The sequence below is a fragment of the Schistocerca serialis genome, chromosome 7, assembly GCF_023864345.2.
Source record: "Schistocerca serialis cubense isolate TAMUIC-IGC-003099 chromosome 7, iqSchSeri2.2, whole genome shotgun sequence".
NCBI classification, from domain to species: Eukaryota; Metazoa; Arthropoda; class Insecta; order Orthoptera; family Acrididae; genus Schistocerca; species Schistocerca serialis.
The window spans coordinates 533,233,072-533,247,500 of NC_064644.1; the positions used below are offsets into that span (position 1 = coordinate 533,233,072).

The 14,429-nt window shown below is 43.0% G+C and overlaps 1 protein-coding gene across 1 annotated transcript in view; it reads right to left on the reverse strand.

The window, feature by feature from the left end:
* The window catches only part of LOC126413215 (lactase/phlorizin hydrolase-like), a 159,076-nt gene that overhangs the window by 10,533 nt on the left and 134,114 nt on the right, over positions 1-14,429 (reverse strand). Inside the window, exons 17-19 of the mRNA XM_050083112.1 lie at positions 11,274-11,368; positions 7,553-7,700; positions 1,542-1,657 (exon numbers count right to left, since the gene is read on the reverse strand). Coding sequence (XP_049939069.1) covers positions 1,542-1,657; positions 7,553-7,700; positions 11,274-11,368 — 359 coding nt within the window. The remainder of the gene's footprint in view (positions 1-1,541; positions 1,658-7,552; positions 7,701-11,273; positions 11,369-14,429) is intronic.

Genomic DNA, 14,429 nt, shown 5'->3' on the forward strand with positions numbered 1-14,429 from the left:
GCGGTACTGATTATTACTATCATTTTTATTTCAACGTGAATCTGACGATAGTAATCTACCAAAACGCATAACTTACAGCTGATGTGAACAAATAACGATCTAAACAATGCTTTCATTTTATAAAAATATGCTTATTGCTATATATACAAAAATCCAATAAGGAATTTACTTTAAACTATGTGATCAAAAGTATCCGGACACTCCCCCAAAACATACGCTTTTCATAATAGGTGCAGTGTGCTGCCACCTGCTGCCAGGTACTCCACATCAGCGACCTCAGTACTCGAACGTGGTCACTTGCGTCATACGTCTCTACGAGAGATTTCCACACTCCTAAACATCCCTAGGTCCACTGTTTCCGATGTGATAGTGAAGTGGAAACGTGAAGGGACACTAAGCACCACAAAAGCGTACAGGCCGACCTCGTTTGTTGACTGACAGAGACTGCCGACAGTTGCAGAATGTCGTAATGTGTAATAGGCAGACATCTATTCAGACCATCACACAGGAATTCCAAACTGCATTAGGATCCACTGCAAAGACAGTTAGGCTGGAGGTGAGCGTTTGCTCATAACCCACACATCACTCCAGTAAATGCCAAACGACGCCTCACTTGGTGTAAGGAGCGTAAACATTGGACGATTGAACAGTGGAGAAACGTTGTGTGGACTGACGAATCACGGCAAACAACGTAGCGATCCGATGGCAGGGTGTGGGTACGGCGAATGCCCGGTGAATGTCATCTTCCAGCATGTGTAGCGTCAACAGGAAAATTCGGAGGCGGTGGTGTTATGGTGTTTTGCGTGGCACTATCACACCACAGGCCTACATTCATGTTTTAAGCACATTCTTGCTTCCCACTGTCGAAGAGCAATTCGGGGATGGCGATTGCATCTTTCAACACGATCGAGCATCTCTTCATACACGGCAATTATATCCCTGTAATGGACTGGCCTGCACAGAGTCCTGACCTGAATCCTATACAACATCCTTGGGATGTTCTGGAACGCCGACATCGTGCCAGGTCTCACCGACCGACATCGATACCTCTCCTCTGTGCAGCACTCTGTGAAGAATGGGCTGCCAGTCCTCAAGAAACCTTCCAGCACCTGATTGAGCGTATGCCTGCAAGAGTGGAAGCTGGACTAAGGCTAAGGGTGGACTAACACCGTATTCATTTCTAGCATTACCGATGGAGGGCGTCATGAACTTGTAAGTCATTTGCCGGCCGGTGTGGCCGTGCGTTTCTCAGCGCGTCAGTTTGGAACCGCGTGATCGCTCCGGTCGCAGGTTCGAATCCTGCCTCGGGCATGGATGTGAGTGATGTCATTAGGTTAGTTAGGTTTAAGAAGTTCTAAGTTCTAGGGGACTGATGACCTCAGTCGTTAAGCCCCATAGTGCTCAGAGCCATTTGAACCATTTGTAAGTCATTTTCAGCCAGGTGTCCCGATACTTTTGATCGCATACTGTGCTTGATCTAACCTCAGTTAGAATTACTGAAAGTCGCACATCTGCCGGAAGGTCTTGTACAGCTTACTTACCCCACCGCCGACACTGATGACGCCCGAGTCTCTGCTCTTGGATGGGGATATTCCAGCTTCACCTGACGTTACGATACTCGTGAAATAATGATTCACTCCAAAGAAGTCGGATGAACCTACAACAGAGTTTTATTTCTGCTATGAATAAACATTTCGGAAGAGAGCGTTTCCTTGAGGGGTACACATATTAGCATTCAGTTAAAGCTAGAATCTATTTTCATTATGCTTAACACTCTGTGAGATAGTCTGCACTTTGTACCTGCACAGCGAGTGAACTAATGTGTGCGAACTTAGCTTACCACTTTGCGCGCAAATGGACAAAACATCTGAACTGCCTTCTCAAGCCCAGGGTGTTAAACAGACATTATATATAAATATAGCCCTTTAAGGCAGGTAATATCAGGTGCGGATCGTAACAAAATTCATTAGAAATGCTGCTGTCACGTAACTAGGAGGCATGAAATAATAAAAGTGAAAGTTAGGGGTCTATTATAGAAATACAAAACAGCTATACCCTTTTTTCTACATATAATTTATCAACTGTGCTTTCAGGTGTCTAGTGATACACAACAATCACGTTCAATTACTTTTGACACTCAAGAACAAAATATTTAACTCTTGGACATTCGAACTGACGATTGTTAAAATCGTTATCTCAATATACGAAAAAAATTTTATCACATGAAAGAATTATTAAAATCTTCATTAGCTCATTTAATCTACAATGTCGTAGCTGGTCAATGCACTGAGTGAGTTGGAGGAGAATTAATTTACTTTTTGAACCAATGAAAAAACTCCCATGTACTCAATGTGAGGGTAGGTTAGTATCCAAGCGTTTGATATTCAATGGTAAAAGCGTATGCAAGTTGGAGTGAGCAAAATCTCGACTCAACATTTACTGTGGCCTAATGTATAATGGTACTTCACCAAGCGGAATCTGCAACGGCGTTGTCTCTATGCTGGATCTGAAACGCTAATTCCCTACTTTGGCCTTCACTGGATTCACTCAGTCTCAACTTTACTGCGTTGCGTAGAACGTTAATTTTTCCCTAGTTGAAATAATGGCTATTGCACACTCGCTAACGGTTGGAGCGACGTGCACAATTTCTTTGCCCGCAAAAATTCCTGCAGCAATAATTAACTACCTCTTTTCTATCTGTCGCCACGATAGCAAAGCTCTCTACGTCCTCGCTATTTTCCACACACTTGTACGATCCGCTGTGAAACGAGAGATATATCTAGAAATTTTCGTTCTCAAAATGCTTTTATATAAAAAGGATCTCTCCATGGCGTCACGTCTGCGTCGCCCAGTATTGCTTCAGCCAATCGCCGTCTCGTTAGAGGTGAATTTTATTTTTCTTGCTGGGCCGCAGCCTAGCCCTGTTAAAGCCGTCCAGCCACTTATGGTCGGTCCCTGCCGTATTTACGTTAAAAGGAATAATATATTGTTGTGGCCTTATCCGTTTTTGCGCTGAAGCTAGCCGTTCTCTTGTTAAGTGGTGATTCCGATGCCATTAACCAGCTGCTCGGTTCGTTTCAAAAATGCATTTCACTTTAAGCTGTTTATTTATGCGCCTGTCCATATTGGTAGATATTGTTTTGTTAGTTTTCGGTACATGAGATTAATACAATTGCCTTATGTTGATATTGATGTGTTGGCAGAAGAGCCAACACCGTGTTGCTAGAGGAGGCCGAAATGCACGCGTTTAAGCTCACGCAGGCTGGCGTGGGGTCTGGAACAGTTAAAGGAGTTGAGTCTAAGAAATAAAGTAGGGAGCTCTTCGAATACTTAACTTTAATCCATAATTGGAGAACATCGCTCTTGATGATACGTTAATTACAATCTCAATATAAACTGGTAATGGCGCCTTGCTAGGTCGTAGCAAATGACGTAGCTGAAGGCTATGCTAACTATCGTCTCGGCAAATGCGAGCGTATTTGTCATTGATCCAACTCTGGCAAAGTCTGCTGTACAACTGGGGCGAGTGCTAGGAAGTCTCTCTAGACCTGCCGTGTGGCGGCACTCGGTCTGCAATCACTGACAGTGGCGGCACGCGGGTCCGACGTATACTAACGGACCGCGGCCGATTTAAAGGCTACCACCTAGCAAGTGTGGTGTCTGGCGGTGACACCACAGATATAATATAATTATTATTTTCTGAGGATCTCATGCTGTATCGTACTGTCGTTATGGATCAAACTCATGTAAGGTCCGTGAAAGCCGGACGCCTTACAACTCGTATAGTATCAGGCGGTTACAGTAATGCACTCCCAGTTCACATAAAGACATAGAATCGTGTTAGTTTTAAGACAACATGAGTAATAGTGAATGTTGGCAAAAAATATACGTAACATCAACAATCAATACATGAAGTTCATTCAGAATTTTTTTTGCTTTGACTGCACTTACAGCTAATTGATGTGGTAAGTACAGTTGATTCTTAATCATTTTAAATTATATTAAATTAAGCAGCTGCAGGCACATTTGCAATGAGTTCTTTTTGTATAAACAAGCTGTGATAACCTGATTCTCAAAATCTTTGGAATAATGCAATACATATCTAACGTAACACTGTAATAGAGTCGGAGAAAGAAAATCCCTAACAATTGGCACCGCTGTTGTTAGGTTTCGACTATGAAACGCAAATGCTACAGGCGAAAACAGTAGCCGCATATACATCGAGGCGCAAAAAACTGATAAGCAAAATACTATGACCACTGCCCATTGGACATTAGACCACCTGGTGGCGTTGTGGGGACGTAACGTGGTAATAAAGGTATATAATCTGAGTAGACACCTAGCGAAGATATTGGCTGCCAATGGGGAAAACCATAGAGATAAGCGACTTTGACAAAGCGCAGATTATTATTACGCAGATCCTGTGAACTAGTATTTCTGGTCGAATTTTACGTGCTATTGACGTGAGCATCTACGGAGAGAGTGGAAGGACAGTGAAACTACCACTAGGCGCTAAATGGTCGGACGTCGAGGCATGTTTGCTCTGTAAAGTAGGATAGATGGCGATCTCCGGCATCTTTGCTGAAAAAGCACAATGCTACTGCATGCAGAAGTGTTTTGGAGCACATCGTTCATCGGACATTGTTGAACATGGAACTCCGCAACGGACCCACTCCCCCACCTTCCGTGTCCACACGTTGACCCAATGACATCGTCAATTACGACTGCGCAGGGCACCGTTGGGATTCGACCGTCGACACGTGGACGCTCTTCGGGTGAAACACATTTTTTCTACCCTACGTCGCTGTGGAGACGTCCAGAACGCCGTCATCTTGGGGAACGGCTCGAAACGTGCAGCGCACCACGGGAGCAGGCTGGTGGGAGCAGTGGTATGCTATGGGACACATATCCTGCACTTGCGTGAGACCTGTGGTAGTAATCGAAGATACGCTGACAGCTGCTAACCACCTGAATCCATTGATGCTTGGTGTCTTCCCCGACGGCGATGTCATCTTTCAGAGGTATAATTGCCCATGTCTCGGAACCAGAACTGTGCAACAGTTGAAGAGTATTATTGTGAACTAACGTTGATTTCTCGGTGACCAAATTCGCCTGAAGTAAATCCTGTGGAACTCATTTGGGCCGCTATTGGACGCCATCACCACGTACGCAAATCAGCTGCCCGTTATTTACATGAATTACGTGACCTGTGCGTAGACATCTAATGCCACACGCCTCCACAAATCTAAAAACAAACTGTCGGATCCCTGATAGGAAGAATCAGTGATGTATTTCTTTCCAAATACGGACAAAGAAGCTATTAAGCAGGTGGTCATAATGTTTTGGCTCATCATTGTAGAGTTGCGATGAAACCGAGCGGTATCCATAGAAACGTACACAAAATAGCGTTACGTGACAGATTAAGGTGTAAGTGCGAAGTAGCCACATCAAGCCCACGACAGCCGTCAAGGATTATGTTTCGCCGACTCGCAGTAGACGAAATCATAACTGAACCCACTATTTTTGCATTCTCCACTTGGCCCAGTACTCTTGCAATCACCATGATTACTCAGAGGACGAAGCAAAGTTCAACAGCCAAGAAGAACTGTAACTGTGAACGATTTTGAATTTTCGTTGGGATAACATGTACCATTCCAAAATTCCCTCAGGTATAAAATTGGAAATAATCCTTAAAAAATGGGTTCCTGGCAGGAAAATAAACAGTGTGAGCTCTATGAAGTCATATTCAAGTCTAGAAGACTGGCATGACGTGGTGAAGCAGCGGAGTTGTGAGGGACCCATACCAGTTTGGACTTACACGAGACATCAGATACATCTGTAGGCAATAGAGTGCAGCGCCAAAGATTAGTGGCCTGCTTATGTCACGGGAGAGCATAGGAAGAACTTCTTCAGGAACCAACACATCGCTTCTACGGTAATCTTGAGGGATTCCACTATCTGCTGCCTCCTGTATCTCATGAATGAACGGAGGAAGACGGATTCCCTTCCGTTTGAGCCCACACAAGCAACATTGAATTCTACACGGAGTTGTTCGATCTTCAGCCCTTGTACGAGTACATGAAAGTAACATCACTGAAATAGTGCATAGCTCTGCCCACTAGTCTTGTTATCCTTCGTTTGGAATGGAACGACCTGCGCCTTATTCCTCCTGCATGCCACCCTCCGTCGCTACGACAATCAGCAAGAAACTGATGGTAGAGGAGGGACCATTTTCTTTGCTTACCATTTTCAAACAAACCGTGCAGTATTGCAATGTTACCAGTTCTGCAAGCATAACAACAGTAGTACAAATTGGTTCCAATGGCTCTGAGGACTATGGGACTTAGCTTCTGAGGTCATCAGTTCCCTAGAACGTAGAACTACTTAAACCTAACTAACCTAAGGACATCACACACATCCATGCGCGAGGCAGGATTCGAATCTGCGACCGCAGCGGTCGCGCGGTTCCAGACTGTAACGCCTAGAACCGCTCGGCCACCCCGGCCTGCCAACTGTAGTACAAGCAGAGAACTTATCGTTGACAATAACAAAGGGTATGTGATTCTTCGTCCTGTGTCACTGGTAATAACGAATTCATACAGGTACCCCATAGCATTATCAAAACGAAGTTTGTGTTTGCTGGTGCATATTCTTGAGACATATTTTTGCTGATAGCCAGTCCTCAGAGCCTTATAGACATCACGTATATATAACTGATTTCCTGTCCATTCCAAATTTGTCAGTAAAGCTGTGACTTTGAAAATGCATCAAGGCTACATAGAGATCCATTTTATTATAAATTATTTACTGCGTCACGAATTGCGTTACGAAACGCCATTACATACTTCACTTTTATACTTTATTTACAAAGCGCGGAAAATGAACTTTCTCTAATTCAAGCAGATTTTTTTCCTTGGTGCTGTGATTTTCACAAAAACTAGTATGTGTGTTTAAAGCAATAGAATAGTATTTGTCCAACGCTTGATATTTTCTCGACACTTGTTTCGACAACAGAAGTAAAAACTTCATCTGTTGGGTCTCATACGAAATTTCACACTGCTGTTCAGTTGGTTGCAGAAACTCATGCTGACATCGTGACATTCTCTTGCAACCCTCAATGTAAAGTTCATTGACCACAAATTATTCATGGCTTCTTCCACATCAACGCCGACAGCACGCTATGAAGAATGATTGGAAGTTAACAAGGGATACTGGCGCATAGGGTGTCGATCTCTCATTTTATGGTTGTCAACCAAATACTGGCAGAAACAGTTTCTTCCAAAATTGAGAATGGACAAAAGGGGGTTGGATATTAGTGACCTCGGTTATGTGGGATGTGGCGATACGTGCAATGAAGATCCACATGTGCCAAATGTTAAGCACGAAGTATGCTTGAACTATATGAAAAATTTGCTTCTACTTTTCTAAACGAAATAACAAGAATGGGAAGAGTAAAAATAGTACTTACATTATTATATCTGATGCTCTGTAGAGGAAATCAATACGTTGAGCATCGAGGGAAAATGAAGACGGTAAAACAGCACATGCTTACCCCTGATGTATGCGATCTCCTCTTGAGTGAAAGTTGGCAACCGTGATCGGGGTCGCCCCTCTGCTGCACTGTTTGCATCTACCCTCTGACGCACTACAGCTGGGTAGTCGCCGTCTTGACTGTAGATGGGATGTGCGTAGAGTCCAGCCTGATCAACACCAAGGAATATAGATGGTGAAATTTGGTAAACATGCCAAATATTGCCAATTATTATTTCAACCACAGAAAAGGATTTGTTTATGAAAAACCAAATGCTATGGTATCAGCAAAGAATTTTATGTGACATGACAGCTTATGTGTAACCAGTAGATAATCAGCTATTGGCAGTTAGTATGGTTTCCTCTCCTGAAGTAAGAGTCCAAGACTTTCAGCTGGAAACATTTTAAATTAATACATTATGCTGTGATATTCTTCTCAGGTTTGCAACCAGATCTTCAAGTCAAGCTGAGACGATATTCCAGTGTTTCACCAAGCTGTCATCTTCAGGTGAAATCCTGCTGATGCTGCTGTGCAACCAGTGTTCCTAAACAGACCAGCAGAGAGTAATCTGCACATCTGCCAAATGCTGTTAGTGCTGCCTCCACTGCAAAATATACAGTAGTCCTGTCAGATTATGAGGATCCCTGACAGTTGGCAGCGCTGTTGCTGGCTTTCAGCTGCTTAGTGCTGCCTGCAGGCGAAAACAATAGTCATCTGTAGAACTACGACGACACTGAGGAGCTCCATAGAGACGTTTACGAAGTCGCCTTATGGGATTGGTTGACTTAAGCGGGCCCCACTGCAGCAGCTGCCAGCGATTCTCTTATGCCGATTCGTCTATAGCAGTGCTACCAGTCGTGAAGGCAAACAAAAACGAGGTATCACTACCACAACTCATCCTTAGATCCTTCTGTCAATGAAGCACGTCGTGTTTTAATGTATGTCAGCACTAGGTCCCACGACTTGCTGGGAGTATACAGCCCTTGACCCAATAAATATGTTCACTAGCCAGACTAATTTCAATAGACTGTCGCAGAACACAGTCCGAGATAAGAGAAGTGGCAGCAATCATCTGAGTCACATTAACTTTCATTGTCTTTCCCTTGGGTAACCAATGCTCTACCAAGCGGATTTTTTTGGGTTTTTGTAACATTGTGTGGTGGTACTGGTACATCCACCTGTACTCAACAGTAGGAATCTTACCACAGTGGCATGGAATCTTACAAAAACTGGACTTCTTTGACACCAAATCACCTGTATCAGAATCCAAAAAGACATTTACGATGGCTGGTGGGCGAAAGACAGTCTTGTTAAATTTCTTAAAATTCTCCGTATTTTAGCTGGTATGCTCCCAGTATATGGTAGGAAAGCAACTGATGTCGACTCACCTCGCTACAGTGAATATATGAACATGGAGGCATGACGGATCTGCCTCTCAGAGAATCTCTTCCACTTAAATACCGAATTTAGGAGTTCAATTTCCTGTGTAAAGCTTCCCGTGTGAGATATGGTATATGCTGTTTGTAGCAGCGACCTAAGAATCCCATTGCGTTGGTACGGTGTGTGATAGCTATACTGATCCAGATAGCGATCAGTATGTACAGGTTTGGAATATATACTATGTCTCAGAGTGTCATCATTCTGTTTGCAGACGAGAACGTCCAGGGATGGGAGCTTTCCATCAGTTTCCACATCCAGGGTTAAGGGAATTAAAGTGTTCCAAGGAACAATTAAGGACATCGGATCTATGTGGCCAAACTAGGTCCTTAACATTTCTCTAGAAATATCTTGGTTTTAAGGTTGCTGCCCTCCATAAATTAATTAGAATGTGTGGGCCATAAGGTACTACCCGTAGCGAGTCCCATGATGCAACACTGAGGACTCCCTGCTGACCCATCTGTAGGGGCCCCGGCTCCAGAGCAGCATTAGTTGGACGACACTCCGCAATACCAGCGTCTCCCCTGAATACGACGCCCAGGTGGGCCGTTGAAATACTGTGTCAGCTTGCCGTGAAGATCCGGCTGCAGAAGCCAGAAGACTAAGTTATAACGCTGGGAAAGCTTACGAAATCACAATGTGCAGGGTGGTTATAAGGTCTCAATCCATTTCTGATTGTAAGGAGTAACGGGTGTATTTATGTAATACATGATTATAATCATTTAATGTGATAGCATGGCCTGATGTATTTTTCCAAGATAATCAAGAAGACTACTTATGATAGGAGAATGTGTGGCTGTTGTTAATGCATGATTGCGACATGCGTGATTGTGCAGTTTATCTTATCTAGTCCGCCCCCGGTAGCTGAGTGGTCAGCGCGACAGACTGTCAATCCTAAGGGCCCGGGTTCGATTCCCGGCTGGGTCGGAGTTTTTCTCCGCTCAGGGACTGGGTGTTGTGTTGTCCTAATCATCATCATTTCATCCCCATCGACGCGCAAGTCGCCGAAGTGGCGTCAAATCGAAAGACTTGCACCAGACGAGCGGTCTACCCGACGGGAGGTCCTCGTCACACGGCATTTCTTTTCATTATCGTATATAGAGGCTCAATAGGAGTTCACTAGAAAATTTCATAAACAAACACCAACGAGGGCAAACATCCGGTTATTTGTTAACAAATTCCAAAGAAATGGAAACCTTCCCAATGAATCACACTACGGGAGAATTCTAGTTCCCCAACAGACTATTCAGTTAATCAGAAAAGCAATCGAAATGTGTCCTAATGCATCAAAACGTCGTTTAAGCAAAGATTTAAACGTTGAATTTGACAGTTTAGACTTCACGCTATAGAAATGCTTCACAAATTAGATAATGAAGATTATCCAGCTCTCAAAGCTTTGTGTTTTAATTTGACAGAAGGTGCACACAATGAACTTCTCATGGATCACAGTTTGTTTACTAATGGCGCCACATTCCACATCTTCGCAAAACGTAACAAATATAGCTGCCGTTAATGGATAAGGATCCACCTCAAGTTACCATCGAACGGGAAAGAGACACGAGTAAAGTGAATATGTGGTTTGAATTCACAAAGACTGTGATTTATGAACCCACCATGTTTGCAGAAGAGACAGTTACAGGACACATTCATCTTGATACGCTGGAACAACTCCTGTAACCTCAGTTCCAGCAAGAAAGCAATGCTGACACGGATGCAGCCCGTGATTTTGCTCTCATTGTAAGCGAGTACCTAAATCGAAGATTCACCTGAAGATGGAGAGGCAGAGGCTCAGCAAGGCTGTGGCCATCACGTTCATCTGATTCCGGACTCTTGGATTTCTCCCCTTGGTACTTCAGAGTGTATTCAAGTTAGGAGAGTTAACAAAAATATTGATCCTCCCACGTATGTGTCGCGAAAAGATCATCAACGTAAAATAAGAGAGATTCAAGTTCAGGTGCAGTCTTACCAATAATCGTTCTTTCAGTGAAACATTCGTGACTGGAACGTAAAAACGTGGGGGGTGGGGGTGGGGTGGGAGGGGGGTGGCGTGATAAAGAAAGTACACTCTGCCAAGCACCGCAGAGTGGCTTGCTGGGTACAGATGTAGATATAGATGTATGGTATGGTAGTCCATAATTAGAACTTGACAGCGACAGACTGAAAGTTCTGAACTGTCCTCGGGCATTTAGCCGAGTGACTATCCCAGAATATTTCAAAATAATTTTTCTCTCTGAAAGCCTGAAATCACACAACGGTCAACTTGTTTTCGAACTAGAAACACAGCTGTAGCAGATACCGTACTTACATCAAACTGTAGCTGTCTGTCTGCGGCTTCCAAGTCTTCTGTCGAATTTGATGCCGGTTCACTTCCCCCGATACTCAGCGTGATTCCTACGCTACCTGAAACAGATTGCCATTTAGATAATCACTGAAATACACTATGCAGAAATTCTCGGCTTCGATCTCAGGTTATCACCAGGATTTTTTCTCTTGCCATTTTCACTTTTTTCTCCTCTCGCAGTATTTGTTAAAGTGAAAAATATCTTTACGAGCCCCGTAGACGAATCCACTACTCCATGCTCGGAGTAAAGCTCAGACTGGTGCAGACCAAGTGTACAAAAGGCACAAGCTGGGAGAACAGACAAAAGCATGGAATTCATGGATTGTCTTGTCTCCAAAAGTGGATCATGGACTGCGTCCAACAGCTTTGGAATTTGGTCTTCCGTCTTGCTATCTATAAGATGTTGCTTGCCTCTATGTGCTTTTGTAGGCCCTCAGATCCAAGTCAATAAAGCCTTCAAACTATCCAAACACGCTTCGACTTTTACGGCGGAGATAGTGGCAAGCACACAGGTCTGTATCTTCAACTTCCTGCTTAAAATATATTAATCGTGTCCTACTCACAGTGTCCTTAAAAATATTCACCACCAGAGATACAATAAAGCAACCAACACTTACAAACAGCGTATGCTAATGGAATATGTCCAGCTGCATCTACATTGCCATATATAGACCACCTGATTGCTTGTGATGTTTGGAGTCACAGAAAATATCAGTGGCAAGAGATGTGGAATATGCCCCAACAAACGAAATGTGGAGATAATGCAGCATTACAACCTCAAGTTCCTTCAAGACCATTGTTTACGAGGACACACTTGGAGCGGTCAATGATTTCTACCATCATTCGACAGCACTTTATCCACGCATATTTTCTCTACATAGAAACTACTTTACCGGTTCTCATGTCTGTGAGTGTGATTCTGAGTTGGAAACTGATGTAAATCACTTCTTCCTCTCGTGTCTCAAATATGACTGTGGAAGACTGGTATTTTTGAAGACCCAGATGAATGTCAGATACCGTCTCAGTGAGCGTCTTCTATTTCGCTTAGTAAAGACGTTCACCTTTATAAAATGCAACATTTACTCTGCAGCAGAGCGCACCCTGGTATGAAACTTCCTGGCAGATTAGAGCTGTGTTGCGGACTGGGACCCGAATTTGGGGCCCTTGCCTTTTGCAGGCAAGTGTTCTTCCAACTGAACTACCCAAGCATGACTCGCGACCAGTCATCACAGCCTTGGCTGTTAATCTGCTTAAAAGTATAGGAAAAATGTTCAGGTTGTAATGGTAGTCATATTTTCATTAATGATTAAGATATTGTGTGAATTAATAATACAAAAATGCCTAATTTACTTATAATTCTATTTGTTAAAAATTTACTATGGAAAACATTGTGACACCTTGAGCCTTTAAATCTGTAAATATACATTAATGTATTTTCTCCACATACATACAATGGTTTGATACGCATTTGAGAGACGTCTTTGTATGTATAGGCCAATATCTCCATTTTGCATGACGGAGTGTATACGTCTTTAGGAAGTCACGTGTTTATATCATTGTGCAAAACGATCAATGGATGAACAAAACTGTTATTATTATTATTCTTGATTAAGATTATTATTATTCTTGAATAAGAACATGCATTTCCTGTAACTCCCCACCAGTCATTAAAACTTAAACTAACAATAAAAGCCTTGTGATTACTGGGTGTTGTGTGCTGCCCTTAGGTTAGTTAGGTTTAAGTAGTTCTAAGTTCTAGGGGACTGATGACCATAGATGTTAAGTCCCATAGTGCTCAGAGCCATTTGAACCAATTTTGAACAATAACATTTAGTTTAGGAGGATCCTAAAGATTAATTGGAGCTCAACTCCTTCTACTCCACTGATGAAATTATTAGCAGAACCTCCTGATGTGTATATAGTACTAATTATATCAAACAATGAGTGTCGTGTACAACCTGAATTCTATTCAAATTCAGAGCAGTAATGCCATCCTTGTAAATATGAGTTGTAAAATGATTTTTATGTTTCACATCTACATCTACATTTAAATACATATACGCAATCCACCATACGGTGCGTGGAGGGTACCTCGTACCACAACTAGCATCTTCTCTCCCTGTTCCACTCCCAAACAGAACGAGGGAAAAATGACTGCCTATATGCCTCTGTACGAGCCCTAATCTCTCTTATCTTTGTGGTCTTTCCGCGAAATATAAGTTGGCGGCAGTAAAATTGTATTGCAGTCAGCCTCAAATGCTGGTTCTCTAAATTTCCTCAGTAGCGATTCACGAAAATAACGCCTCCTTTCCTCCAGAGACTCCCACCCGAGTTCCTGAAGCATTTTCGTAACACTCGCGTTATGATCGAACCTACCAGTAAGAAATCTAGGATCCCGCCTCTGAATTGCTTCTATGTCCTCCCTCAATCCGACCTGATAGGGATCCCAAACGCTCGAGCAGTACTCAAGAATAGGTCGTATTAGTGTCTTATAAGCTGTCTCCTTCACAGGTGAACCACATCTTCCCAAAATTCTACCAATTAACCGAAGACGACTATCCGCGTTCCCCACAACTGCCATTACATGCTTGTCCCACTTCATATCGCTCTGCAATGTTACGCCCAAATATTTAATCGACGTGACTGTGTCAAGCGCTACACTACTAATGGAGTATTCAAACATTACGGGATTCTTTTTCCTATTCATCTGCATTAATTTACATTTATCTATATTTAGAGTTAGCTGCGATTCTTTACACCAATCAGAAATCCTGTCCAAGTCATCTTGTATCCTCCTACAGTCACTCAACGACGACACCTTCCTGTACACCACAGCATCATCAGCAAACAGCCGCACATTGCTATCCACCCTATCCAAAAGATCATTTATGTAGATAGAAAACAACAGCGGACCTACCACACTTCCCTGGGGCACTCCAGATGATACCCTCACCTCCGATCAACACTCACCATCGAGGACAACGTACTGGGTTCTATTAGTTAATGATACATGGCTACAGTGGCCTAAGAATTGTCATGTGCAGCTCAGTGTATTGAACATTTATAAGGGTTATAACAAATTTGATATTACCTTATAAGTAAAACACATTTACGATTTTT